Below are 26,039 nucleotides of genomic sequence, written 5' to 3'. Positions count from 1 at the left end.
GTTGTATGATAAGAGACAGTACTCCCAAGTAGAAACTAGAGATTCTAAACCTGCTGCTTGTAACTCCAGAGTAAACTTCTGTTCTGTGTGCATGGTAATGGAGAGAATGAATGAATTGATGGGAAGCAAACATGGAGGACAAAATAGTGTGTACAGTGTTAGGTATTAAATTAAGATGAAATTATTTATAAACTATGATTTGGACATTTGGTATTAATATATTTCTGAAAGCGTCTGATCTACTCATAACAATTTCAAACATTTTCTTTTTCCTTATAAGAATTTTTCTTGACTGAAATAATTTTTTAGAGTACCCCCCCAACCTTGAATGTTCTTTCACAACAGGTTGAGAAACACTGGTCTAAACAGTTCACTCAGTAGATAAGATGTTTCTAAGTGGTGTAAAATGCTTGAATTATTTAAACCCCAATATTTAAAAAAAAAAACAACTAAATCCCAAAACCTATTTCCTAATGAGTGAGTATCAAGTCAAACATAAAAGAATTTAAACTTTCCGTTTTGACTCATCTAGAAGACAGATCTTGCATTCAGTCCATTTAAAAACCAAAAGTACAATCCTATATCTGGCTACAACAGACAAGAACTTGAGCAGGAGAGAACTCAGCAAATGAACAAGAGGCTATCCTGTTCAAAATGTTTATTTTACACTCCCCCCCCCCCCCTTTTCCCACACAACATACACTCTTTTATGATACTGAAAAGCCAGCATGCTGAAATTTAGGGTTAAAGACATAACATCCATTAACCTTTAACACAGACACACACACACACCTTATCTCCCCCCTCAGCTTAAGATTGTGTATCACTGTCCAAGTGGACCTATCAATAGCAGCACCACATACACACACACACACACAAAATGTGTCAGCAGAAATGTGATATGAATACATGATCTCATTTTAAGACTTCTTGAAGCAGACCTTAACAGGAACAGAGAAATGCAAATAAGCCAATGACCACATGATAAAAAAAGTAACAAAAGAAAAAAGTTGAACTGAATGATGATAGATCCATCACTATGAAATGCAAGATCATCAGGGTAAGGCCATCTGTATTAAAAAACTAACTATATTAAAAAATAAAGATTTCTTAAAAGAGAACAAATACCATTGATAACACTTTCCCTTCGAATAGATAAATCTCTCTACTTGTTTTCATTAACAGAAATCCTATTGAAGTGAAATGTATCTCTAATTGTATGACTACTAAATGTACTTACATTCAATTCTGTATCAAATATCACTAGTTTGGCACTGGTTGGGATAAGATCGTAACACTTGTGAGCTCTCATAAACTTGGCATAGACTTGCTCTTCATTCTCATCTAGTAGACCAAAGAAATAGAAAATCAAAGTCTCCAATAGTAATATGGAACAAAGACTTCTATACATGTGTCAAGAAAATCTGCAGTTCAGGTACTAAGTATACATTCAATGTAGGGAAAAGAATTTTAATACAGAAATGGTAACTTAATGGCTAATTAGCTAAATGCCAATGGCAGCATATTTTTCTCTACCTTAAGTTTACATGTCATTAATGGCAGCTTATCTTTCTGTACCTTAAGTTTACATGTCATTTGGCAGCTTATCTTTCTGTACCTTTAAGTTAACTATTTTTGAATTTCAAAACTGAATAACTGAACACTGCAAGCAGCCAGATATCATGCCTGAATGTAAAATGCATTTACTAATTATAGAAAAAAAGTTTCAAGTTCATCCATTTGATTCTATAGACAGAAGTAGTCACAATTACTTTACCTAAGGGAGTCAACCCTTTTATGCTAACATTTTCCCATCTAACTGAAATAAAGTAGTTTAAACAGACTCAGCTAATACTATGTAATCACCAAAGAAAGAACATTAGCCTGATTAGTAGCCCCCTTTTTTTTTATTACCCTCTATTTTTGTATTTATGCTCCTGTTAAACCAAAGCTGTTAAGATAAAATGCATTAGCTCCATTTTATTTGTGTGGCTTAAATTGATCAATCCAATTGTGAGCACTATAGCTAACAACTGTATTAGTTCTGAGCCTGCTGGTTCAACAGATGTAGAGAAATTTCAATTACTATTTTTTTTTTAAATCCTTACTTCTCATTGCAGTCAAGTGAAGTCAATGTGTTATGACTTATGAAGATGGAACAGCATATCTAAACATGAACTGAGACTTAGATCCACAACTACAAACTTTAGTAGTAGAACACTTAAGAGTTGAATGTACTTCACTGACTAGAATACACTTAATAATTAGGGACTAGAGAGTGCAGTCTAAAAATGTACTGTCTGTGCTGTCTTGGGGCTGCAGGGATTACTAGTTTGTACAGAGTTTTCATTATCATTTTAGTTATTTTTATAAATATTTGCATGGAATAGTTAATTTTCTTGATTAATTTAAAGATTTAATTTAAAAAACAACAGGGAAGCAGATATTCTGATTGTGAATATGAATGGACCTCATTCACCAATCGTAAACAAACAACATTTAGTCACGTGATCATATTGATAAAACAACGGCAAAAACTGTCACGTGACAGCCACTCTTTTATAGAAGAGATAGAGAACCACGTGGCAAAATGTAATTTGTTTATGATTGGTGAATGAGGTCCATTGAAAGTTAGAGGACCAGGTTTGGGGAAGAACCTTGAAACAAGGTCCATTTACTAGTTCACACTAGGTGGATGCAAGCCTATAAGGTTTCATAATTTACTGGTGACAAAGGCTGGTATGTGTGCACATATTAACAGGAGATGTATACTGAATGTCAGCGTACAGCCATAATAGATGTGTACACGATTATGTCTAAACATACATGTGACAGCATAGCCATTTTTGTAAAAACACAAGGAACAAAAATGGGAATAGATTTTTGCTTCCCATAATTCCTATTTTAGTTCTTGAGTGGGATAAAGGGGGAATACATTTAAGGAGGCCAAGGTCATTGGTAGCTTTTCAACTCTCTGCCACATTGTAGGAAGTAAAAAAAATAAATAAATTTGGAAACAAATGTAAAAAAAAAAACAACTTGCTGGAACCTTCAAAACAATGTGATATGACTATGCAGGCACCTGTTTCCCCAGCATACACACACATCTAAATATGACCTGACTACCTACACACACATCTAAATGTAACCTGACTACTTACCTAAATCTTCTATTTCCATTCGCTCTGAATCAACACTGAACTGAAACACAGGCAAAACTATTGTAGTTGTAACTTGGTTTCAGAATTATTAAACATTTACTAATTGTCCTGACTTTATGAAGACATTATTATTTGGATCCTACTTAATAAAATAACTATTAAATTATGGAATCTATACAATAAAAAATTTATATATTAATAATGATTAAACAAGAACATTTTAACGTATTACTATAGGTATGTAAATGATAATAAACTAATTTATTAAATACCATTCAAATCTTAATGCCTATTGACTATGTAAGTTTGGGCCTGAAATGAGTTTACCATAATTAATAATTTGGACTAATTGCTTCATTCTAAAACTAATAGACTCGCTTCAATGATCATGGCTGTAGCATTGGCCTGGTCACTGTAACTAGAAAGATGTTGAGCTGAAGTTCCAAGCAGATTGTAAGCAAGATTCCCAGTTGAGAGAATTCAAGGGATCAATTTTAACACTAACTATGTACACAAGATATTACCCATTAACTTAAGACATTCAATGGAGGAAACTTTGATGGGTCACACCACAAGAAATAATTGGAGCACACAAAACCAGAGTACATCTTCTCCCACACAGAACCAGAGTACATCTTCTCCCGCACAGAACCAGAGTACATTTTCTCCCACACAAAACCAGAGTACATTTTCTTCCACACAAAACCAGAGTACATTTTCTCCCACCCAAAACCAGAGTACATCTTCTCACGCACAGAACCAGAGTACATTTTCTCCCACATAAAACCAGAGTACATTTTCTCCCACACAAAGCCAGGTACATTGTCTGCCACAAAGAACCATATTACATTTTCTCACACACAAAACCAGAGTACATGTTTTCCCACACAGTACAAGAGTACACCTCTCTCCACATATAAATGCACAGAGAATTTCATGCTTAAATTAAATTCAAAGTTTCTCACTCTGTGCTGAAGGTCAGTCTTGTAGATCATGGCATGAGTATGCTCACCACCAAACGAGCCCCTGTGGATTCCAGGTGGTGCTGACCTTGGCTCCCCACTCTGTAACCGTAATGGAGACACTGTTCAAAGAAACAAACGGTAAATTCTTAAAATTTGATTTTATACAATAGTCTCGATAGTTTTCATTAAAAAATTCCCCAAGTGATGATACACACCCAGCAAAACTAGACACCTCAATTTTTTAATCCATCACAAGATGCAACTTAAAAACCTTACTATGACTATACTACATTTAGTTCTAGTATATACATATCATACTAACAAAATATACAGGACAGTGACACAACACAAAATGGAGAGCATATATACAACAAAAAACAAACAGAAATGAGTTCTAACTTCAAATGTGCTTAAGCTTTGTACAGCCAAGCAAGCAAGCAGTTTTGTTTTTCTAACTATACAAATCTGGGAGATATAGCTCAGTCATCAGTATGGTTGGCCTAGCTAACAGGAGGTCTGCAGGTTCCAAATATCACTGATTTAAATAAAAAATTTCTCTTAATAATATGCTGATCATACCCATATCAATACAGCACAGTGCAGTTTACAGTGAATTAGAAGAAATAGCAGCATAGCAGTTACTACAGAACACTTAAGATATTACTTTGTGGTGGCAGTGTGCTAGGGCATCTAAAAAACAAAATAAAACTAATCCTACACCAAAGTATTTTAGCCCATGATACATTTTAGTCAATACTTAACTATACCCAAGTATCTTAGACTATACTTCATTACAACCAAATATAAAACAAATCCTATACCAAAGTATTTTAGCCCATGTATCTTAGTCTATACTAAAACAAAGTATATATATATATATAATATATATATATATATATTGCTTTATTTTCTTCATCTTGATTCTAGTTGGTTGATGAAGAAACTTGAACTGTAAATGAGGATACAAGATAGACACATCTGCTACCTCTAGTGATACATGTGACTCCAACCCCCCCCCCCCCCCCACCTGGTCTTATAGAAATCTTTAGAAAAAAAAAAACTACATAGAGATATGATTCATCCACACAGATATTTTGACTCACACCAGATCGATAATCTATTTCCAGATTCAGATAAACTAGATTTCACCCAATGGCTTATGTTTGGTAGACCAGTGTACACAAATGTGTGTCAGCACACTTCCACACAGAAAGCAGACAGCACAGAAAATGTAAATTATGCAGAACATTGCACACCTGATTGATTTTCAAAACTACAAACTATAAACTTAGAAAAGCAAAGACTTTTTTTTCTCTTAGCCCCGCCCCCCCCCCAACCTTCCACTAGATTTATGCACATAGATATGAAAGAATGGGTAAGCCTATATGCCAAGCCAAAAATAAATGTATGTATTTGTATGATCTAGTCTACTAAGTCACAACTTTGAGTAGATGACTAGAATCACTAGATCTAGATCTAAGCCTAGATCCAAAGCTGGAGAAGTCATACGATTAACTGAATGAACAAGAGAAACAAAAAGGAGGGTGGTTGGGAAAGAGAGTATCACAGAGTGTTATACACAGGTCAGTGTTCTGGTCCTCTGTAACGATTGATCTCAGTTATACTACTTCAAAGAGTACATAGGTCTGTATAATCTACATCTAAGACTGAAAAGCTAGGTCGAAGTTATAGACTAGATCTAGAGTGTAGTAAAAATTATCCAGCTCACAAAAGTCATGCCAACTAGCATACATTAGGGAATGAGCATTCTAATGGCCGGGTCAAGGTCACGCACACAACTTTCACCTCGCAGTCGGCAACACGCCGGAAATAAACATACGACACCGCTCCAAGTTGTAATAACTAGTAAATGAGTACTCTCGAAAAGTTGTGCCTTTCATCAATGTTAACGAATATATTTTCACATAACCATGGCATTAAATTACCAGATAAACAACACCTACAAAATCTCCGCCGATAGAGCGCCTACGGGAGAAACGGGGTCACATTACACGAAGTTATAGAATATTCCATACTGCTATAGTTATAGAAATCAAAAGCTTTTCTCAAGACATCGGTTTTCTCATGGGCGTCGTCTACATTTTTTCCAGGCGTGGGTCCCTCTGGCTACAATCGAGCTGAATGTAGACCTAGACTTTTTTTTTTAATTAAGACTTGTACATTTAGAGAAGCTTAAACGAAAACATGGAGTAGAAGGAACCTCCATTTACTAAAGACTCATTGTATTGTTTCTTTCACGCGCACCTTGGCAGACATTTTTAAAACTGCTAATTCGTTATCTAAATAATCGTGCACTTTAGCGAGCGAACAAATGTCTACAGTAAGAAGCTATTGTTAGCGATTGCCAGTTTGTACAAAGTAAGTAGATGTAGAATTGGATTAAATCGGACGACGCAATTGGCTGTCCCCAGAATGCCCTCCTCTTGGAATATTTGCCGACAAGCGATTGGTGTGACAAAGTTCAAGGCCAAACATAAAATCGATCTTCTACAAGGGGGGAAGTGGAGAATCGGGTTAGCAAGTTGATGTCGCAGGCGACGGAGGGCAAAAGAAAAGAGGGAATGCAAGCAGACACCATAACAATAACTTTAAAAAAAAAATGACCTACATTCTCCTACCACCGCGAGAGCGCCCCCACCTTTTTTGTTTCCAGGCAAACCTTACATTTACAGCTCACGTTGGTTGGGATTTAAAAATAGATTTTAGGTGTACATGAAGGGAGCTTAATCTGATAGAAAATAACATGGGAGAATTGTGTTTGCTGTTAAACCCACTTAACCAACCTGTTCTAAGGTCATAAACCCCAACAGCGGCTTACTGCTTTTTAACGTCAGTTCTCTGTCAGAAAAGAGGACAAATATAACTTGATGGCAAGCAAAAAATGCTCCAAGTTAATCAAAGTGGCTAGTCCCTTAAAGGTCCAAATATAAGGATGTATTCGCCTTCCGTGTTGCATTTACGACATTATATTGATATGCGAGAAAAACCTATGCATGCATATGTTTACCGATATGCAGAGAGACCCTAGATCTAAACTATAACAACCCATATCTACAAATGATCACTAATTTAAATTTGTTCAGGCATATTGATCGTGTAAAGAATCTGCAAAATGTTTTAATGCTAAATGTGCCTGCTCTATCCACACGACTTACGCCTCTGAATGAAAATACATGCAAAATCACAGAGGGGCGCTGCTCATTCTCAAATAATGTGTGTGGGATATGGCCTTGAACTTTTGAGGAGCAGGTGATCATGCTGGAGGGAGGGGGGGAACTGGAAAGCAGGTAAAGGAAGAGGAAAATACCAGGAGGAGGAGGGGTGTGAGAAGGAGGTGAAACAAACAAACAAACACCGGCTCGGCTAGAAAGAGATGTACGAGGACCAGTGAGAGAAACCTGACACTTGACATCTATTTCATCTTTCATAGGGACCAGATTCTACTATCGCTTTAACTGTAACACTGTCCGCGTGTCCTAACACACAGAACACTTGCTGTAGGTAAAAGATAGAACACACAGCTGTTAGGAGAGCAGAGTTTTAGGTACAAGCTACAACCTAAGCTTTCTGAGTTGAAGGTCAAAAGTGAAGTCCAAACAAAACAAAACGAAAGTAGGGCTTCGGTGCGCAAACAGAAGGAGATCAACAACTTGGAAACAAAATGATTCTTGCGATACTTGGTGTCATGAGCGATGCCTGACGTCATGAGCGATGCCTGGTGTCATGAGCGATGCCTGACGTCATGAGCGATGCCTGACGTCATGAGCGATGCCTGGTGTCATGAGCGATGCCTGGTGTCATGAGCGATGCCTGACGTCATGAGCGATGCCTGGTGTCATGAGCGATGCCTGACGTCATGAGCGATGCCTGGTGTCATGAGCGATGCCTGGTGTCATGAGCGATGCCTGACGTCATGAGCGATGCCTGACGTCATGAGCGATGCCTGGTGTCATGAGCGATGCCTGGTGTCATGAGCGATGCCTGGTGTCATGAGCGATGCCTGGTGTCATGAGCGATGCCTGACGTCATGAGCGATGCCTGGTGTCATGAGCGATGCCTGGTGTCATGAGCGATGCCTGGTGTCATGAGCGATGCCTGACGTCATGAGCGATGCCTGGTGTCATGAGCGATGCCTGGTGTCATGAGCGATGCCTGGTGTCATGAGCGATGCCTGGTGTCATGAGCGATGCCTGGTGTCATGAGCGATGCCTGGTGTCATGAGCGATGCCTGGTGTCATGAGCGATGCCTGGTGTCACGAGCGTTGTCTGACGCCAAGAACGATGCCTGATGTCATTAACAATGTTTGATGTCCTAAGCAATGCCTAGTGCCATGAGCAATGCCTAACTATGACAAGCGATAGAGTATTTGACATAATGTAGCGCCATGCCAACAGTGCTGGGGTTACTTCAGTATCATACTAATTAAAAAGAAGTCCACCAGAGAAGCCCGACTGCGCGTGCAATACGTAACGCTAGGACCAGGTCCCCACCAGATAAGAATACTAACGAGTTTCCGGTCGCGAGATTGGAGCCAGACAGCCACTACAATACTAGGTCGATTTACTGGTTAAGGCGCCCTGGAACTGTATTTATCCACTCTCTCTCTCTGGTGTGTGGATGTAAACCGTGCCCTATCCATATTGATTGAATAGGTGAGCCTTAAGTACTAGCAGGGTAAAAAACTGATCAAGGACAAGGGATAAAACTAAGCTTTTAAAGCATGAGATTGGAGTGAGCTGTGACTTGTTAAAGTCCACATTCTGGACATGGAATTGGAGTGAGCTGTAAGTTATACGTCCACATTCTGGACATGAGATTGGAGTGAGCTGTCCACATTCTGGACCTGAGATTGGAGTGAGCAGTGACTTATTTAAGTCCACATTCTGGACATGAGATTGGAGTGAGCTGTCCACATTCTGGACATGAACACAGCAGTTTGAGCGGGTGCTTTTACCTCTTACCCTCCCATCCCCTGTATCTCCCGAAGTCTTTGTGTCCAATTATAAGATGTCAAAAAGTAAACAACTCTATTGTGACAAAGTTTACTGAAATGATTAAACGATCTCCACGAATGGCAATCAAGCCTATTAGTCAGAGGCAAGCAAAATGGTTTGAGGCATAGCCCGATACCTAAACAATGGAGCAAGACAGCCTTGTAACTAAAGAGATTTATCAGGCCTGTTTGCATCCCACACACACCCGCCCCTATTTATTTTCATCACAGGACTCGAGCTTCTGTCGCTATGACCTTGTACTCAAACTCTCTTGTCGGCATGTCAAGTGTACCTCGATACATTAGCATATCCCCCCCCCCCCCACTTTATGCTCAAGTTTGTAAGCTAAACAATGGCGGGCTTAAAAAGAAAATACTGCACAGACATATTAAAAAAAAAAAAAAAAAAGGGGGGGGGGGAGGGGGTGACCGAAACAGGGGAAGTAAGAGAGCACAAAAAAAAAGTTACTAAAGTGGATGAAAAAAAAAAAAAAAAGTCTGCCATCAAGTGTAAACAGTCCAACCGGATCAACAAATGAGTGAAGATTTGAAAAACAAGTTAAATAGACCAGAGACTAGGAGCTAATGGAGTGTATGCGCGTCTTTTATGAGGCTGAATTAAACAGCCAATCAGGCACACAGCGTAGATCACAGACAAATGTCAGATTAAAATGTACACTCTTAGTTGGCAACTCGTACCTACATTCTGGACACGCCCCTGTTCACTGAATTATTGACAAACATTGCTTAGAAGTGGAGAAGGTGGGGGGGGGGGGGGTGGGAGGGATAAAATATAACAATAATAATAAGGCATGTCAAAGTCCGAAGATAAACGAGTAATACAGTATTTTCCGTGGCTAGGCGGCCCCAGTTGGAAGCGAAAAATACATATAAAGATCTAACTCTCTAAATCAGTGTATTCTACGCGTGTAAGGGACCATAGTTATCAATGGCAATAGACTAATCAAAAATATACACTTGATATAGTGTTCTTTTTGTTAACCATATGGCTAGAAAAATGCCAAGTTAACAACCAAAGATGTAACGCAGACACGGTCGTGACTTAAATACATACAATGCCAACTCAAATTCACACCTGCATAAACTAATGAGTACTCACCGAGTGGTATCTTCAGGCGTAGACTTAACTTTCGTTTTTTACTCATTTTTGCCACACTTGTAGACCGCGAGCAGAAAAACACTTTGTACGCAGACGATAATGACGTCACTAAACGGTGCAACGATACAAGAGAAAGAAAATTATCTAAGGCCAGAACAGACTAGGCATGATTACAAAATCAGAGGCAGGAATCTCAAGTGCAGGTCCAGTGCTAGTCCCGTAGATTAAGAACACTACATCTAAATACCTTCACTGGCAGACAGTAGATGTAACACGTCCAATTTAATTGCTGAGTCTGGTAAAAAAAAAAAAAAATCCCTATCGACTTATTCGTGGATACTAGATCCAGTCAATAAAACACCACCACCGCACAGAACACCTAAACAAACAAAGTGAAACCAGCAATAGTCGATATTACATGGGGATCCACACAGAAGGCCAAAACATCTGACCCAGATACGACTATAACGGCTCGGCCTGCCTGGAAGTTAGACCTCAACAGAAACTATTTGTAAACATCAGAGCAAAAAAAAAACAAACAGAACACATCTAGATTCTTGATCAGGGAAAAAAAAAAGCCTGTTCTTGAATGCACCACTGGTTGTTATGTCGTCTTGACTGGACACAGCCACACGAGTCCACTATAGACCGCAATACATGCGCATTAGATCAACAATAAGAAAACAACACAAAAAAAGAAATAATACAATCACAGTCTGTAACCTAGTGAAACATTTCAAAACCTTTGCCAGTGCAAGGCTAGGCGAGGCAACGACGAGGTGCGCAATGTGGCCGAGCCACGGCCGTCACATACACAACACCTAAGGGAGATTACTGGAGTTATTGGGTGGGCACAGCTTGCATTAATAAGAAATGAATTATCTGCCCTTACTAGACATTTCTTCAGCAAGGAATTTCAATACTGTTTGGCGGGAAACCAAATCATAATTACTTTTAGTTTTTCTTCTATTGTTAAGTAATTGTACAAGTCTTATAGTAGTAACCGTCAATGAAGCTAGCGTAGTTTACAACAATTTTTTTTACAAGTGGTCTCGTGTTCGACTTCAGCTGCTACCACCCCATTCCCCTCTCTTCAAGATATTTCTGCTACATGTCAGAATTGTGAATATTTATTGATACTCACTGGTCCTAAAGTTGTTATTCAGTACTTTCTTATTCTCAGGGAAAAGTGTTTTGTGTGAAACTAATCAGAAGTCCAAATAAATGTGTCCCTAACCCAAGACAAAAAGTTACCTACCAGGTGAAATGACTAAATACTAACAGATGTTTTGCTTAACAAGAGACAGACAACTGCAACGAGGCTGTAAAAAAACAACATTTTATATTGGGACCAACAGAAAGGGTTTGAACACAATCATGGTGACAATTGTGTTTTCATTTTTTTTATTTCGGCAGCAGTGAATGTTACTTATGATTATACTTGTAGATATATATTGCCACTGTTTCCTCTCATACTGCTGCTCCTAACTTGCAGACCTTTCGGTAACCTGGACTTAAAGTTAATAGGCAGGTGTCACAAATTGGTTTGAGAAAATAAAATCATGGCCACTGTTTACAAGGAGAAAGAGTGAATGTTAAGAAACTAATTACACTTGGCTTCCATACTTGAGGTCCTGGGTTCGAATCTCTGTTAAGGCTGAGATTTTGAATTTTGGGGTTTTTAGGGTGCCCTGAGTCTACCCCATTTTAGTGGGTACCTGACTTGGGGAAAGTAAAGGTGATTGGTCATCATGCTGGCCACGAGACCCTCCTCGTTAACTGCTGGACAAAGAAACCCCAACATCATCGCGGTTGCATGGGCTTAAAGGGGCACTTTATTTGGACTGATACAAACATCCACACAGGCTCAAGTGTGTGAGATTTTTTTAAATTTAAATTTTATTTTAAAGAAAAAAAATCAAATAATATTTTTTGTTAACTTAAAACAGCCTTAACAAAATATAAAAGGGATCTATTTAGCAACAGATCTTTTCAAAATGTCAGTGTAGACATTTTTCATCCCACACTAAACAATATTATTTCTTAAGAAAAAATATGTTAACATTTTTCCTTGAACTGAAAATCTGTTCAAATAAATTTAATAATCTCTGTAATGTACAGTTAAAAAGAACATCAGACAATGCAACATCAAAGATTTGAAATGTCAGTTTCATTTAGAAAACCTCTTTCATGTTGATGACAGTTCTAGCTTTTAAAGAAAAAGTAAAAAAAAAAAACAACAAAAAAACTCATTTTTATATTGATTTTTTCAGCACAAGTCAATTGGCAAGTTGCCATGGTAAAGGTCAATTTCTGTCACATTCACTTTCTCATAAATATTACAGGTAAGGGATACATATCCTGAAATTTGAGAATAATTTACTTTAATGCCAAGTTTCCACTGAAAATAGAACAACTGGCTCAATTTGAAGGAGCCATAATTAAAAGATGTGCTAATTTAAAAAAAAAAAAAAAAAAAAAAAAAGCTTTTTTCCTAGACAACCTAGACAAGCCTGTAAGACGCAGCTAGATGGGCCTCTAAAACAGTTGCCTCAGATCAAAATATTATTAGGATTCAAACTCTCTATTTGTATGCCCCCAAAAAGACAAAAATGCTCAGAAAATTTCATAAAGTGTGTTCATAATTCAAATGTACACAAATTCAAAACAGTGCATTTGTAGTTCAACTTGAACATTATCTGAACAAAATACCCAGACTCTATTGTATTTTAAAATTATGACAGTCAAAGAAGAACAAGACATTCCCCAAGTCTAAAATGGATAAAAAAATTAAAAAAGTACAGCTGCCTTTCAGACCTTGCAATTTATATCTATGACTGAAAGTTCATGTGGGTGTCATGTGGTCAGCACAATGACCCCCCCCCCCATTTATTTTCACCAACTAATGTCAGGTATCCATTAGAGTGGGTGGACTCAGGGGCATCCTAAACGTCCAGAAATTCTAAATCCCAGTTTTCCCTGAGATTTGACCTGAGACCCTTGGTTTGGAAGCAAAGCACTTGACCACTCAGCCACCACACCCGCTCTCCTATGGATGGCTTTTTAATAATAATAATGCTGACATAAGCTTTAATATAGGTTTTTAATAACTTTTTTTTTAACTATGCTACTTTGCCCGTTATATATATACATTGTTATACAAACTTCCAATGTTCCTTCAGAGTTGAAGGTAATCTACATTCCAGCCCAAACCTTCCCACAAGATTATAGGTAATGACAGCAGGCAGGATATGAGCTTGGGATAATCGAATGGACTGGATGACAGTCCAGTACACATACAACAACTATGTAGCCATCCATTATATATATATGCATAATACATTAAAGATACCATACACAGACCACTACCAAATGTTTCATATCTTTCAACAGGTGTAATTACAGGTAAACTTTGATAGTGAAGATTCAAGTTCCATTTCAACGCAACATTAGAAAGTCGCATGTGTTATCTTAAAACAAAAACAATCCATAGTACTTTTAAACATGCTGACTCCATCAGAATTTAAAGATAAAACTTAAGCATGCAGTTTAATGTATACTATATATACTAAAGTTATTTTTTTTTTTTACTAATACTTGGACCTATGTTAAAATATTTGAATATTTACAAAACTGCTCACTTTGCAATGTGGCAGTGTGCTGTTTCAATATATATTATTAAAAATATAGTATTGTTAAACCTTTTTGGTATTAACAAATTAAGATGTTGAGTACTTAGTACATTTTTATTTTTAAAAAAATCACAAACCAATATCAACTCTAGCTATGTTTTTTGTTGTTTTTTTTACCATGGGCTAATGAATGAAAAAAAAAAAGAAAGTCTTCTGAAACTTCGTTCATTTAGGAAAACGATGTGAAGCACACAAAAAAAAATATACATGAAAGCAACAATAACTGCAATACCAAACTTTATCAGACACAAATATAACAGTCCCAGTAATTGAACATATGCATGGTGATACTAGACATTGTTTAAAAGGTTGAGTCTGTCCAAGCAAACTTCAACTCTTAGCCAGTGAAACATTTTATACCAAACATTTACAGCTTTATACAAGTCACAAAGGCTACATATACATGAACAAATGTGCTGGTCTTCAACAAAACAATAACATAGATCAGGAATCAGGATATATAATTATTCAAAAACATTTAAGCAAGAAATATCTCATTCTTTTTGTGTCCATCCCAGTATGCAATTTTCTTGAGCACTAATATTTCTTTACTTATATTTTATTTATATATTGATATAGTGAATCTAATAGAACAGTTTGTATAGCTTAGGTCATACTTTAGTATGTTTATATGAATCTATTTTAGTTATTTTTATCACAATTTTAAGTGAAGCAAATGGTGACTACTTTATTTGTAACTAGTCTAGTGTCTAATCTATATCTAGACATATCTAGCTTATTAATTGTCTAGATTCTAGAGAAGTTGAGATTTATATAACAGAGTTAACAGACAAGAATCTAGCTCTAGATATAGAATCTAGAAACCAGATCAAGATCTACATTAGCAACTGGATGAAATTAAATACTAATAGACATGATCTATAATCTAGATCTAAAATCAGTATTCAAATAGATCTAGATATTGACACTCCATAACTATATACTATAGTATATAGATTCTAGATTATGACTAGTGACTATATTAATCATTAGATTAGATCAATCATAATCAATTCAATGTCTAGATTAGGACAATTACTGAATTAGGTAGTCAAGAATATTGACATATTGAGTCTAGATCTGGAACAGTCTAGAGTATAGATCTATCAAGTTATCAAGCTCTAACTAAGTCTAATTGTCTAGATTAGATTTCAAGTTCTTATCTAGTATTATAAGTATAATATGATATCTATAGCCAATATAGCATAATATTATAAAGCATGAAATGCCATGATAAATCAGATTTATTTTATACCTCTCTACAATCTAGATCTAGTCTCAAGTCTCCAGGCCAGCCTGACTCCAGGTCAGCTTAGTAGTTCAGGTTTAGAGAGAAGATCTAGATCTAGACTATTCTACTATTTTAAATTCTAGACTAGTCACTAGCCACTGGCCTAGGTCACTAGACTAGTCTAGAGTATAGAGTGACTAGTCTAGATCGTAGATCTACATCATGAACATCGTACCTCTAGAATATTGTTTAAAAGACTAACTTAGTGAAATTGTAACGTTAGAATCTATAGTTACCAATATTTGTATATAGTATATAGATCTACAGATATATGATAATACATTTAAAAGCGAGACGGATTAAAAAAAAAAAGAAAACACAACAACCCATTATCGATAGCGCAGCGACTCGCGCAAATGAAGAGCACACCACCCCATATTTTGTATCGATCGACTCACTTTGTTTAGTCCTGTTAGGTTTCTTCGGCGATAACTTCAATTTAGCCATTTCTTTCTATCTGTAAATCTAGATTTAGACCTTGCTGTAGATATCCGATAACAGTGCACAGGAAAAGCTTTTTACAGATCTAGATCTAGAAATCACTGATTTCCTTTCATGCTCTTATCAAAGCCAAACAAGGTCAAAAAGAATAAGAAACATGTACACAAAAAGACCACCGAGTTTACTTCCGGTTGAGGTCAACCCTCAGCCTCACGTGAGGTCAACTGATAGTGAGCGCGACACACGAACGGAACACATTTCTGATAGTTGTGCAGTTTTATTTAGCCTCGATCTAGCTCTTCATTCCAGCCAAATGCCTAAGAAAAATGAAGTTATACCGAATATCATCTATCAAGTCCTTTTTTTTATGTGGAAAAAAAACTCGTTTGGCTTAGATCTAGATCTGATTTTTTTTACTTTAAACATTTAAATGAGTATTGATTGACTAAAAAAAGCTCCGCACTTGTAAACGTGACAAAAAGCCAGTCACCAAGGTCATAATTTAACAAGCAAGTGACATTTTCTGAAAACCTGTCAGATAGGTTTAGATTGGAACTTAAGCTAAATAGGACGATTTTATAATTAGTTTTATGGGAAGATACTAGATCTAGATAGTGGCAAATATTACAATGTAGTGGTACATGTAACCACAATAGCATTCCTGTTTTCTTTTGTTAGATTACAATGTTTTGTTAGGGAAACTTTTTTTTCCCTGGTGACCTTGGCCTTAATACAAAACAAAATACATTCAGGGGCATATCAATGTACATGTGGTCCCTGGGTTTATAATAGGATGGTGGGCATCCCAACCTAAAATACACTAGTAGGTTGGGTGTGATTAAAAAATCTAGCTATTCTCTATGCATTATTACAATTAATTTAGTTTTTCATGTGTCGGATGTTCCTTTGGAGTTGAAGATAATCTACTTCCTAGTCCAAACCTCCCGAAGGACGATGGATGGTGGCAGCGGGCAGGGTATAAACAAGAGGCTATCGAGAATGTATGTACCACCTTTAACACCTCATTTAGTTGAGAACTATTACAAGTGACAAATGTCATGTTAGTTGATGCATATAAGAGATGCTTATAGGTGTTCTTAATAGTACTTACTATCTAACAATGGCTCTTGTAGGTCCCAATTAAACGCGGACGCAATGAACCCCTTTACGCCATGGTCGCTAGTCCACTGCTTATCAGAACATTCCAATTCATTTGAATCTTACGTACTTGTTGACTAATACGTTAGTTTAGTAGTAGTACCAAGCCAATAGCTAGCCTCGATTTCAATCTAGGATTACATCACTCGTGCATAAATGCCAAGTAAGTCTCTTGACTCGTTACAGTGCTGTTCTAAGCAGGGCCGGCCTTAGATAATTGGAGACCTAATGCGAAGTAAATTGGCCCCAAATGAAATGGACAAATAAAAGATAAACAGCGAACCCTAAATAACGTGCACAAGCTTTAACCAGACGGACAGAGTTGATATAAACTATGTAAAAAATGGAAGTACTTACGTCCGAGTCTGTCCGCTGTCCGGGGACTGCTGGGTGGACTCAAACTTTTCTGGCGAAGGACAGAAAGCTGAGAGATAAACTAGTGCTTCCTGCACTTACAACGACATACAATGGGTCAACACAACCTTGTTATATCGAACTGAATGTATCTCCGAGGAATGAGAGTTTCAAATAGGGCATCTCCGTCTCACGTCAACAGCCAGGAACAAGTTATGAATTATACAAAGATGTTAAACACCCAGAATAAGCCTCATTTGCAGGCCCCACCCCATTTTTCCCCAAGACAAGTTACGTTTGATATAACAAGGTCTGTAAAGTAATATTGAAACGTAAACTATTTTATGAAAACATAAATATAAAATAATTTTAATATCTGTGAGCGATCATCATCTGATGCCAGAATCTGTCAGACCGCTGCACCGAAGTTATCTGCCAAATACTTCGTGATATTTCTTTTTTAAATAAACTTTTTAGAGCATCTTTCATGGTACAGCAGGTCAAGTAGCCCATCCATGATCCAATCTCCATTATGGACATATGGGGGGGGGGAGGGAAACTATCTGGGAGAAGGTTTCCGTGCTGCCTTTAGTCTGGATTTGAACTCAAGTGCCCTTGATAGGTGGCCAAGCGGTTTATGCCTCTCAAGACACTATCTCTCTCTCTTCCTAGTTGTCTGATCCAGTCTAAGGTCAAACGATGGTGAAATCCAATTAAATATTTTAGCCACACCTCTTTCTCCACCTCCACCCCCAAACCTTTTACCCGTATCCTTCAATGCAGGTATGTCTTCAAATTGGGTCACGCTGCGTTGTACACATACGTTTGTTAAAAAATCAAAACTTTTCCCATATTTTCGAGAACTTTCACATATTATGATGCGGGGTGAAGGAGGTGAGCTAAAAGTAAAGTGAAAATTGTGGGTGGGAGAGGAGGGCAGATAAGCATTGACCTTTTGTTTGACCTTTTTTACAATTTTTTTAAAAAAGTTATTGACGTGAATGCACTCGGTCTATATCTTCCACAGAAGCCTCTTGTTGAGAGAAACTGCAATCTAGATCACAGGTTGCTATAATCTGCCATGTCAATAAAAAATAAAGGTTGAGGGAAACCTTTCAATAAGAGCCTTCCTTACGTTGACCTTTAACCAGGTATGCCGCTACAGGTGGGTGGATCACCTTTTTTTTTTTTTTTTAACATGCAAGACTCAAGCTCATTGATGAGCCGATACACCAGGCTTTTAAAAGTCTGAATCCAGTGGTTCAAATAAGTGTTTCTCAAATTGTTGCCTTTAGGTATCTCCTGTACACAATCCTTGTTTTTTTTTTTTTTGTTTTTTTTTTTAGCAAACCTTTACGCACTTCATATTTCGTACACAAAGATTAGTTTCACTATTTAGAAAAGATTGAAAGTACTAGCCACCAGTATCAGCATTTTATTTATGAGTACGTTCAGAAGTTCATCCCAATAGTCCCTACCAGAGCAGTGTTTCGTAAACTTTTACCATTCGCGACTCGAAACGAAAAAATAAATTAGTTCGCGCTCTACGTAGACAGCTAAATGTTCATTTTAAAGCTTGTTAATTTAGTCATTTTTTTTTTGCGGCCCCCGAAAGGGAAAATCCTTTCTGAGTTTATTTGTACCTCGAAAGTCCCTCACATTTTAATATTGCCCATTGAGTGCAGCCTCCTTCTTTTACTAAATTAACCTTCCTTTTTTATAACCTAAAAAAAGTAGGGTGAATACTGCGCTCTAGACTCCATGAGGGTATATTTCTGCAGTTGGAAATTGAGGATATCGATTGACTATTAGCTTAGCTTTTTTTTTTTTTTTTTTTTTGGAAAAGGATGGGACGTAATTTCAGCGCCTCTATAGGAGTTAGGGAGGTAAGGTCACAAGCAAAAGTTTGAGAAACTCTGCAAACAATTATCATATCAATGTGCGTAGGAATTCGCATTGACATAAATGTTAAATCAGGTAAATGAAGAAACAGAGATCTTGTTTAAAATACCAAGAGGTGGCTGCACTGTGCACTGGTTTTTAAAAAAAAGTTGGCCACAAAACAATGCCAGAAGAAAGTTTCACATCTAGGCCTCGGCTCACGAGGAAATATTGTCTTGTGGAGGGCTGGCTTGTCACACAGCCAGAACCAGACTAACTGGTTGTGTGTTGAGTCTTCAAACTGGTGCCAACTCAACAACACTCATGGATGCCCGAGGATTAGGTTAGCGAACGGATGATAACGTCATGAAAGACAGAACTTTTTTTTTTTTAATTAACTTTTCTAGCCCACATACATTTTCACCAGACCCAAAATGTTCTATTGTGTACAGTGCAACTTATTTATAAATAATAATTTATAATCAGTTGGTCAGGCGTCGGGAGTCACTTAAAGGCGAAGGGACCAAAAGCATGGCAACTTTTGGAATCAGGAATATAGAAATATTGGGAGTTTTTATTCTGTGATTAACATTTAGAGTAACAATCCCTTATCGACTAAAATGTTTTACATGTTTCGGATGTTCCTTCAGAGTTGAAGATAGTTTACTTCCTAGTCCAAACCTCCTGCAGGACGACGGGGGATGGGAGCGGGCAGGGTTTGAACCCTCGACCGTCGATAAATCCGAACGACAGTCCAGCGCGCAAACCGCACGACCAGGCAGCCATCCTAGAAAGAGATACAGAGGAGAAATCTACACTATTCAAAAACCAAAGGAACTTTACTGCATATTCTAAAATGGTCCAATCGTTCGAATGCATAAACGTATATATCATTTTTTTTTTAATAGTACATCGCCTTCATCCGCCATGGTCAAAGCTGTTATAATAAATGTTTTTGTTTTTTTTTTTTTGGGGGGGGGGGGGATAAGGAAGTCCCTGTGCCACTTGTGTCAGCCATCGACTCCGCTATTAAATCTCAAATAATACATTTCTAGCCTGATGAGGATATACAAAGCCACCTTTAATTTTTGGTTTGTTAACAACGATGTTAAATTCAGTGTAAAATTAAGCTAAAAAATCTTATTCAAGCCCCCCACCCCCGGGGCCTCCTCTAATTTAAAGGCAAAGAACCCGGGCATGCTACCCTGCCTCATAGTGGCGCCCGGGTGGAAACGATCGTAGGAGGAAACGATTAGGCTAAAGGGTAGCAAAACAAGACTCCCGTGGGGGGTGCCTAAGGGGGTGCGAGAGCATCCTCATTGCACTGTGCGGAGTTGTAAAAAAGCTCTCACAACCTTGTCACAATTCAGGCGCCGTTCCTCAAGGGGCCGTTACATACGTGGCGTGTCCGGCACGGTTAGCCTGGTTTAGAAAAGAAAAATGGCAGGGGTCCCTGTGCACGAGGTCTCTGGTCGCGAGTCTGACACCCCAGGCCAGTGAAAGGGAGCTCTTGTTGACTTTTGCTGGCCTGGAGTTCCAAGAGCCGACGGCTCAACTCTACCTGGCAGTTTTAAGAAGAAGAAGAAGAAGAAAGGCAAAGAAAAGGAAATGCCTGATTCAGGATCATTTACAACAATGCTTCTCATGAAGCCGTGGGTGTCTGTGTCTCGAGATATGAGACAAGGAGATCGGCCGCCAGGAAAGAACGTAGAGCTAACAAAAGGCGGAGAAAAGAAGCTGACATGACTGCAGCAGATCCAACCTACCCAGGCCTTGTATGTGGCTAGAATTTTATAGCGATAATCGGACTCCATAGCCATCTTCGAGTTAATAGGAAATGAGAAATGTTATGTTCGTCTACGAATGACTAAGTCAAACTATTAAGTGCCTTAGTTTAGGTATTATTGATCTGGTGGATTGAAAATATAATAAATCAAACGTGGCGAATGTTTCCATATCAATTTTTTTTTATTTTGCCAAGAAAATGAAAGTAGAGTGTGAAAATGGGTTTAACCGTCCAGTCGAATATAAAATACTGTGAAAACGGATTTACCCGATTTGTTAAAAAAAAAGTTTCGTCCTTTAATAGAGAGACTTACTTAGACTTAGGTCCTCCCGCGCCGTTCGGCGCATTGGGCGGCAAGCTGTCTCCATAATGATCTGTCACTGGCAATGTCTGGAGCCTCCTCCCATCTGGTGTCCACTGTTCTGAGGTCCTCCATGAAGGTGTGTCGCCAGGTAATACGAGGACGTCCCTGTTTGCGCTTTCCTCGTTTTGGCTTCCAGGTTATCGCAACTCTTGGTGTGCGTAATTCATTTTGACGTAGAACATGTCCCGCAAACCTCATGCGACGCTCAGTCACAACCTCACTAAGTGTTCGACTCCCAGTTCGGCATAGGATTTCCTTGTTTGAGATCCGGTCTGTGTAACTGACTCCCAAAATCCGTCTCAGCCATCTCTGTTGAGCCACATTTAGTCTTTTCTCAATTTTGACAGATGACTTCCACGTCTCACATGCATATGTAGCAGTTGGAATGACGATTGTGTTGAGAAGGTGTATTTTTGTCTCGAGTCCAATGGCTTGGCTAGTCCAAATAGGCTGCAGCCTTTGGAAAATGCTCCCTGCCTTTCCTATTCGACATGCTACATCATGGTAAGCATCTCCATCATTTGTTATGATGCTGCCAAGGTACGTGAACTTGTCCAGCTCTTCAAGCTTTGACTCGCCAAGTCTGATGGGGACACCCTTTGCCTTATATCCCACTCGCATAATTTTAGTCTTATCCAAGTTTATGCGGAGGCCAATTTTGGGTGCCTCTCTGTCTAGGCTCTCCGTCATTTCTTGAATGCATTTATTTGTAGCCCCGAGTAGTGCAACATCATCAGCAAAGTCCAAGTCCATCAATCGGAGTTGTTCATGCCATGGAATACCAAAGGCAGTCTGGTTCATTGCTCTCCTCATTATGTAGTCGATGGCTAGGAGGAAAAGGAAGGGAGATAAGATGCACCCCTGTCTCACACCTGTCTCGATTGTAAAAAACTCTGTTGTTCCCTCTTCTGTTTTAATGCAGCAACTAGACTGACTGTAAAGGCGTCGTAGGATCTGGACGAATTTTTCTGGGATACCGTATTCTCTAACTATTTTCCATAGTGATTCTCGGTGGACACTATCAAACGCTTTTTTGAAGTCCACAAAACTGATCATTAGCCGTTGTTGGTACTCAAGACTTTGTTCTATGATATTTCGTAAAACGAAAATCTGCTCTGTACATGATCTGCCTCTTCGGAAGCCTGCTTGTTCTTCTCTGAGCCTTTCATCTACAGACTGTTGAAGCCGTCTCAACAAAACAGTGCTGAAAACTTTGCCTGGGACAGAGAGGAGAGTAATGCCCCTCCAGTTGTTGCAATCTGCCAAGTTGCCCTTTTTTGGAAGCTTTACAATCACTCCCTTTTGCCAGTCCTCTGGGACTTTTGAAGTTCGCCAACAGAGATTTAAGAGATCAGTCATTCTGTTAACAATGCACTGTCCCCCATATTTTAGCATTTCTGCTGATATCATGTCTAGTCCTGGTGCTTTGTTATTCTTTAGCACTGCTATGGCCATGGTAACCTCCTCAGCAGTTATTGGGTCTGTCTTGACCTTGAGATCATTGTCTGGAGAGGGGTCCTTGAATATGTAAGTTAGGTCTGGCGACAGTTGGTTAAGGGTCTCTTTAAAGTGCTCTACCCATCTTGCATCCTGTTCTTCTTTGGTTAACAAAGTTTTGCCTTGCTTGTCTTTTATTGGTGCCCCATGTCCACTCTTTGCTCCAGTGAGATCTCGGACAATACGATGGAGGGTTTTTGTGTCATTTCTGCTTGCAGCTGCTTGTGCCTCTTGTCCCTTCTGCTCAATCCAGTCCCGTTTATCTTGCCGACAGCTTCTCTTTACTTTCAGATCTGCTTCCCTATAGGCTTCTTCCGCTAGGCTGCGATCCTGTGTTTCATTTTTCTGATCTCGTCTACGTTTGGCCTCTTTCCTCTCATCTATCAATTTCCATGTTCTGTCTTGTATCCACCGTTCCTTGTATGAGCCTCGCCTCCTTCCGATAACTTCTTCCGCGCACCCAATAGTGGTATCTTTGAAGTTGGCCCACTCTTCTTCAAGGGTCAATATATCTGCAAGAGCCTCAAAGCGGTTCGTTAGTTTCAATTGGAACTGTGCTGCAGTATTGCCGTCTTTAAGCTTCTCTACATTAAATGGGCGGGGTCGTGTGGTTTGTTTTGGTTGGCGTTTCAATCGGAGCTTACATTTGCCACTGACAAGGTAGTGGTCTGAGCCGATATCAGCTCCTCTGCGGGTCCGCACGTCTAACAGAGATGACCTCCATCGTTTGGAGATGCAAATGTAATCTATCTCGTTGAAGGTTTCTCCATTTGGTGATCGCCATGTTTTTTTGTGTATTTGTTTGTGCTTAAAATATGTGTTTCCAATTGAAAGGCTGTTGGATGCGCAGAGAGAAATCAAGCGCTCGCCATTATCACTGATGTTTTCTGCAGAGCCATATGGTCCCATTACATATTCAAAGCCAGTTCGGTTGGGATTGATTTTGGCGTTAAAGTCTCCCATCAGTAGAATTAGGTCGTGAGTAGGTGTTTCATCAAGAGTGGTTTGTAGTTGATTATAGAAATGATCTTTGATGGTATCTTCTGCATCCTCTGTAGGAGCATAAGCTTGGATGGTAGTGACTTTAATTTGCTTTGTTTGGAGTCGAGCTGTAATGATGCGGTCACTGACCGGCTTCCAAGCAATTAGCGCTGAAGCTGCTATTTTAGACATGATGATTCCTACACCACCAATGTGCTCCTTGTCAGGGCCTGAATATATTATTGTCTTGCCATCATTGATTATTTGTCCACTTGATGTCCACCGCATCTCGCAGATCCCAAGGATGTCCAGCCGGTAAGAGTCAAACTCTCTTAAAAGTTGGGCCAGTTTACCGCATTGATTCAGGGTTCTTACATTCCACGTGCCTATAAGAGTCGGTTTCCTTGCGTTGAAAGGCTTGCCATGTATCAGGTATTGGACTTCCAGTTGGCTTTGATCCAAAACCGTCATCAGGGTTTGGCCGCCCTCGCCGCATGTATAGTTTTCATTATGTGTCGAGTTTGCCGTTTCTGTAGCAATAGTGGTTTTACAGGGTGGGGTCGCTAGCCCCACGCCAAACCCTCCTCCTTTCTCACCCGGGCTTGGGACCGGCATATGGCGGAGTTTATTAATAGAGAGGTATTTAGATATTTTTTTTTTTAATTTTTTTTTTTTTTTTAGGGCCTTCCAGTTGTGGGTGAAACATTAAACATACACTACGGTCTCCGAGATGATTTAAGGAACATTTATACCAAGTTTTATTAAGACTGATCAAACGGTTTTAATTTCTATGCGGAACTTACTTTCTGCTTTATAGTCTAGATAATAGAACCAGCAAATGTCAACAAGCTTCTATACTCTTGGACAATTTTGTGGACTAAATGAATAAGCCAATAAAATTAATGTCTTAGTAAAAATTAGGTCTCTATTCAACATACACGAATAGATTAACCCAAGAAACGAGCTTTTTTTAAAAAGGACGTCTGTACTTTGTGAGAGTGAAAACTTAGTCCTACCTGTGTTTGTAGCTGATTTCTGTGTGTTTTCATTGGCTTGGAGTCGGAATTGGATCTGGCCCTGAACTTACTCATAAAGCCAACGTCCCTGACCACTGAGGGGCCAGACTTGTGCCGCGACCTCTCCTCTTCTGGAAAATTTAACATTTGCCCTTCCAAAATCTGTCCCATGGGGGTGAGCAGCTCCTGAGAGCCGCTGTAACCTTTGGTGTGGTTAGACGTTGGCGCCAAAATAGACTCATCCACAGAGTGCTCAGTCTGAATGCCGGGTTTTTTCACAATCGGCTTTTTCAGGCCGGAAACGTCTGATTTGGAGCGGGGCCGGAGCGTTTCGAAGAATCCTTTCTTCTTGTCTTTATCCTTGTCTTTTTCTTTCGTCTGCTCTTCTCGTTCTGAAGACTTGTTTCTATTTTTAGACTTGCCTACCAGAAAACCTTTCAGCGCCGTAGAGCCGGAAGACGATCTTTGTCGACCTTGAAAGTCGTTCCCTTCAGCCATGTTGGCCTCTACTAGTTCAGACTGGATTAAGGCGAAACCGCTGAGATCCTGTGAGAAAAAAACAACAAAGGAACAAAATGGATCATTCGTAGTTGGCACAGATCACATACGCTAAATGCAACAGTTTATTAATGAAGATAAAGAAAGGTAATTTTTTTTTTCTGGCCGATATTTGCCTATCTCAAAGAACAAATCCTTTCTATAAAGACGATACACTTGAAAATAGGGGTTCTAACATCTGAATTTTAACTAGTTAACCTCGCTGCTCTAAATGCTCTCAACCCTTGGATTTAGATCTATAAATAGTCATAAGAAATAACTGGGAATGGTCGAGAATAGCAGGACACCAGGACATATCTATTTATGGAACAAATACAATACGTTCGGACAGAAACAATTGTCTGGGAAAGTAATCTTGAGTTAGCAAATTCCGCCCAGACTCAATCCCCCTCCCCCAAGCACACAACAAAGACTTGTCTATGCGCAATTCAAGTCAATTTACGTAACGTTATAGTTTAATGTCAATAACATGACAGCATATTTACATTTAAGTGCTATTCAAAATGATTGACATTGATCGATTTTGGCCAATGATTTTAGGTTAATTGTTTTTTTTAAATTGATTCATGTTTTGTTAGATATAACAAATGATTGTGTTAAGTTTCAACTTGATCCGAGATTGGGTGTGCGAGAAACGTGTTCAACTATTGTACCAGACAGACAAGAGTAGCAATCATACATAAAACACTGAACCATAATCTTCAAATACAAAAACAAAATTTAATAAAATACTCTGAAAGACACAAAGATAAAGGCACA

General features: G+C 38.7%; 1 protein-coding gene across 11 annotated transcripts in view; it reads right to left on the bottom strand.

The window, feature by feature from the left end:
- The window catches only part of LOC106066265 (5'-AMP-activated protein kinase subunit gamma-1-like), a 236,018-nt gene that overhangs the window by 17,429 nt on the left and 192,550 nt on the right, over positions 1–26,039 (bottom strand). For 10 of the 11 annotated variants that reach the window (XM_056020636.1, XM_056020610.1, XM_056020620.1 and 7 more), the window contains 5 exons: positions 24,723–25,268; positions 17,201–17,267; positions 4,127–4,245; positions 3,162–3,201; positions 1,241–1,344 (listed from right to left, as the gene is read on the bottom strand). In XM_056020636.1, coding sequence (XP_055876611.1) covers positions 1,241–1,344; positions 3,162–3,201; positions 4,127–4,245; positions 17,201–17,267; positions 24,723–25,268 — 876 coding nt within the window. The remainder of the gene's footprint in view (positions 1–1,240; positions 1,345–3,161; positions 3,202–4,126; positions 4,246–17,200; positions 17,268–24,722; positions 25,269–26,039) is intronic. The other variant, XM_056020602.1, reaches the window with a different exon arrangement.

This window comes from Biomphalaria glabrata, chromosome 1 (assembly GCF_947242115.1).
Source record: "Biomphalaria glabrata chromosome 1, xgBioGlab47.1, whole genome shotgun sequence".
Taxonomy (NCBI): Eukaryota; Metazoa; Mollusca; class Gastropoda; family Planorbidae; genus Biomphalaria; species Biomphalaria glabrata.
This window is presented reverse-complemented; position numbering and strand designations above follow the sequence as displayed.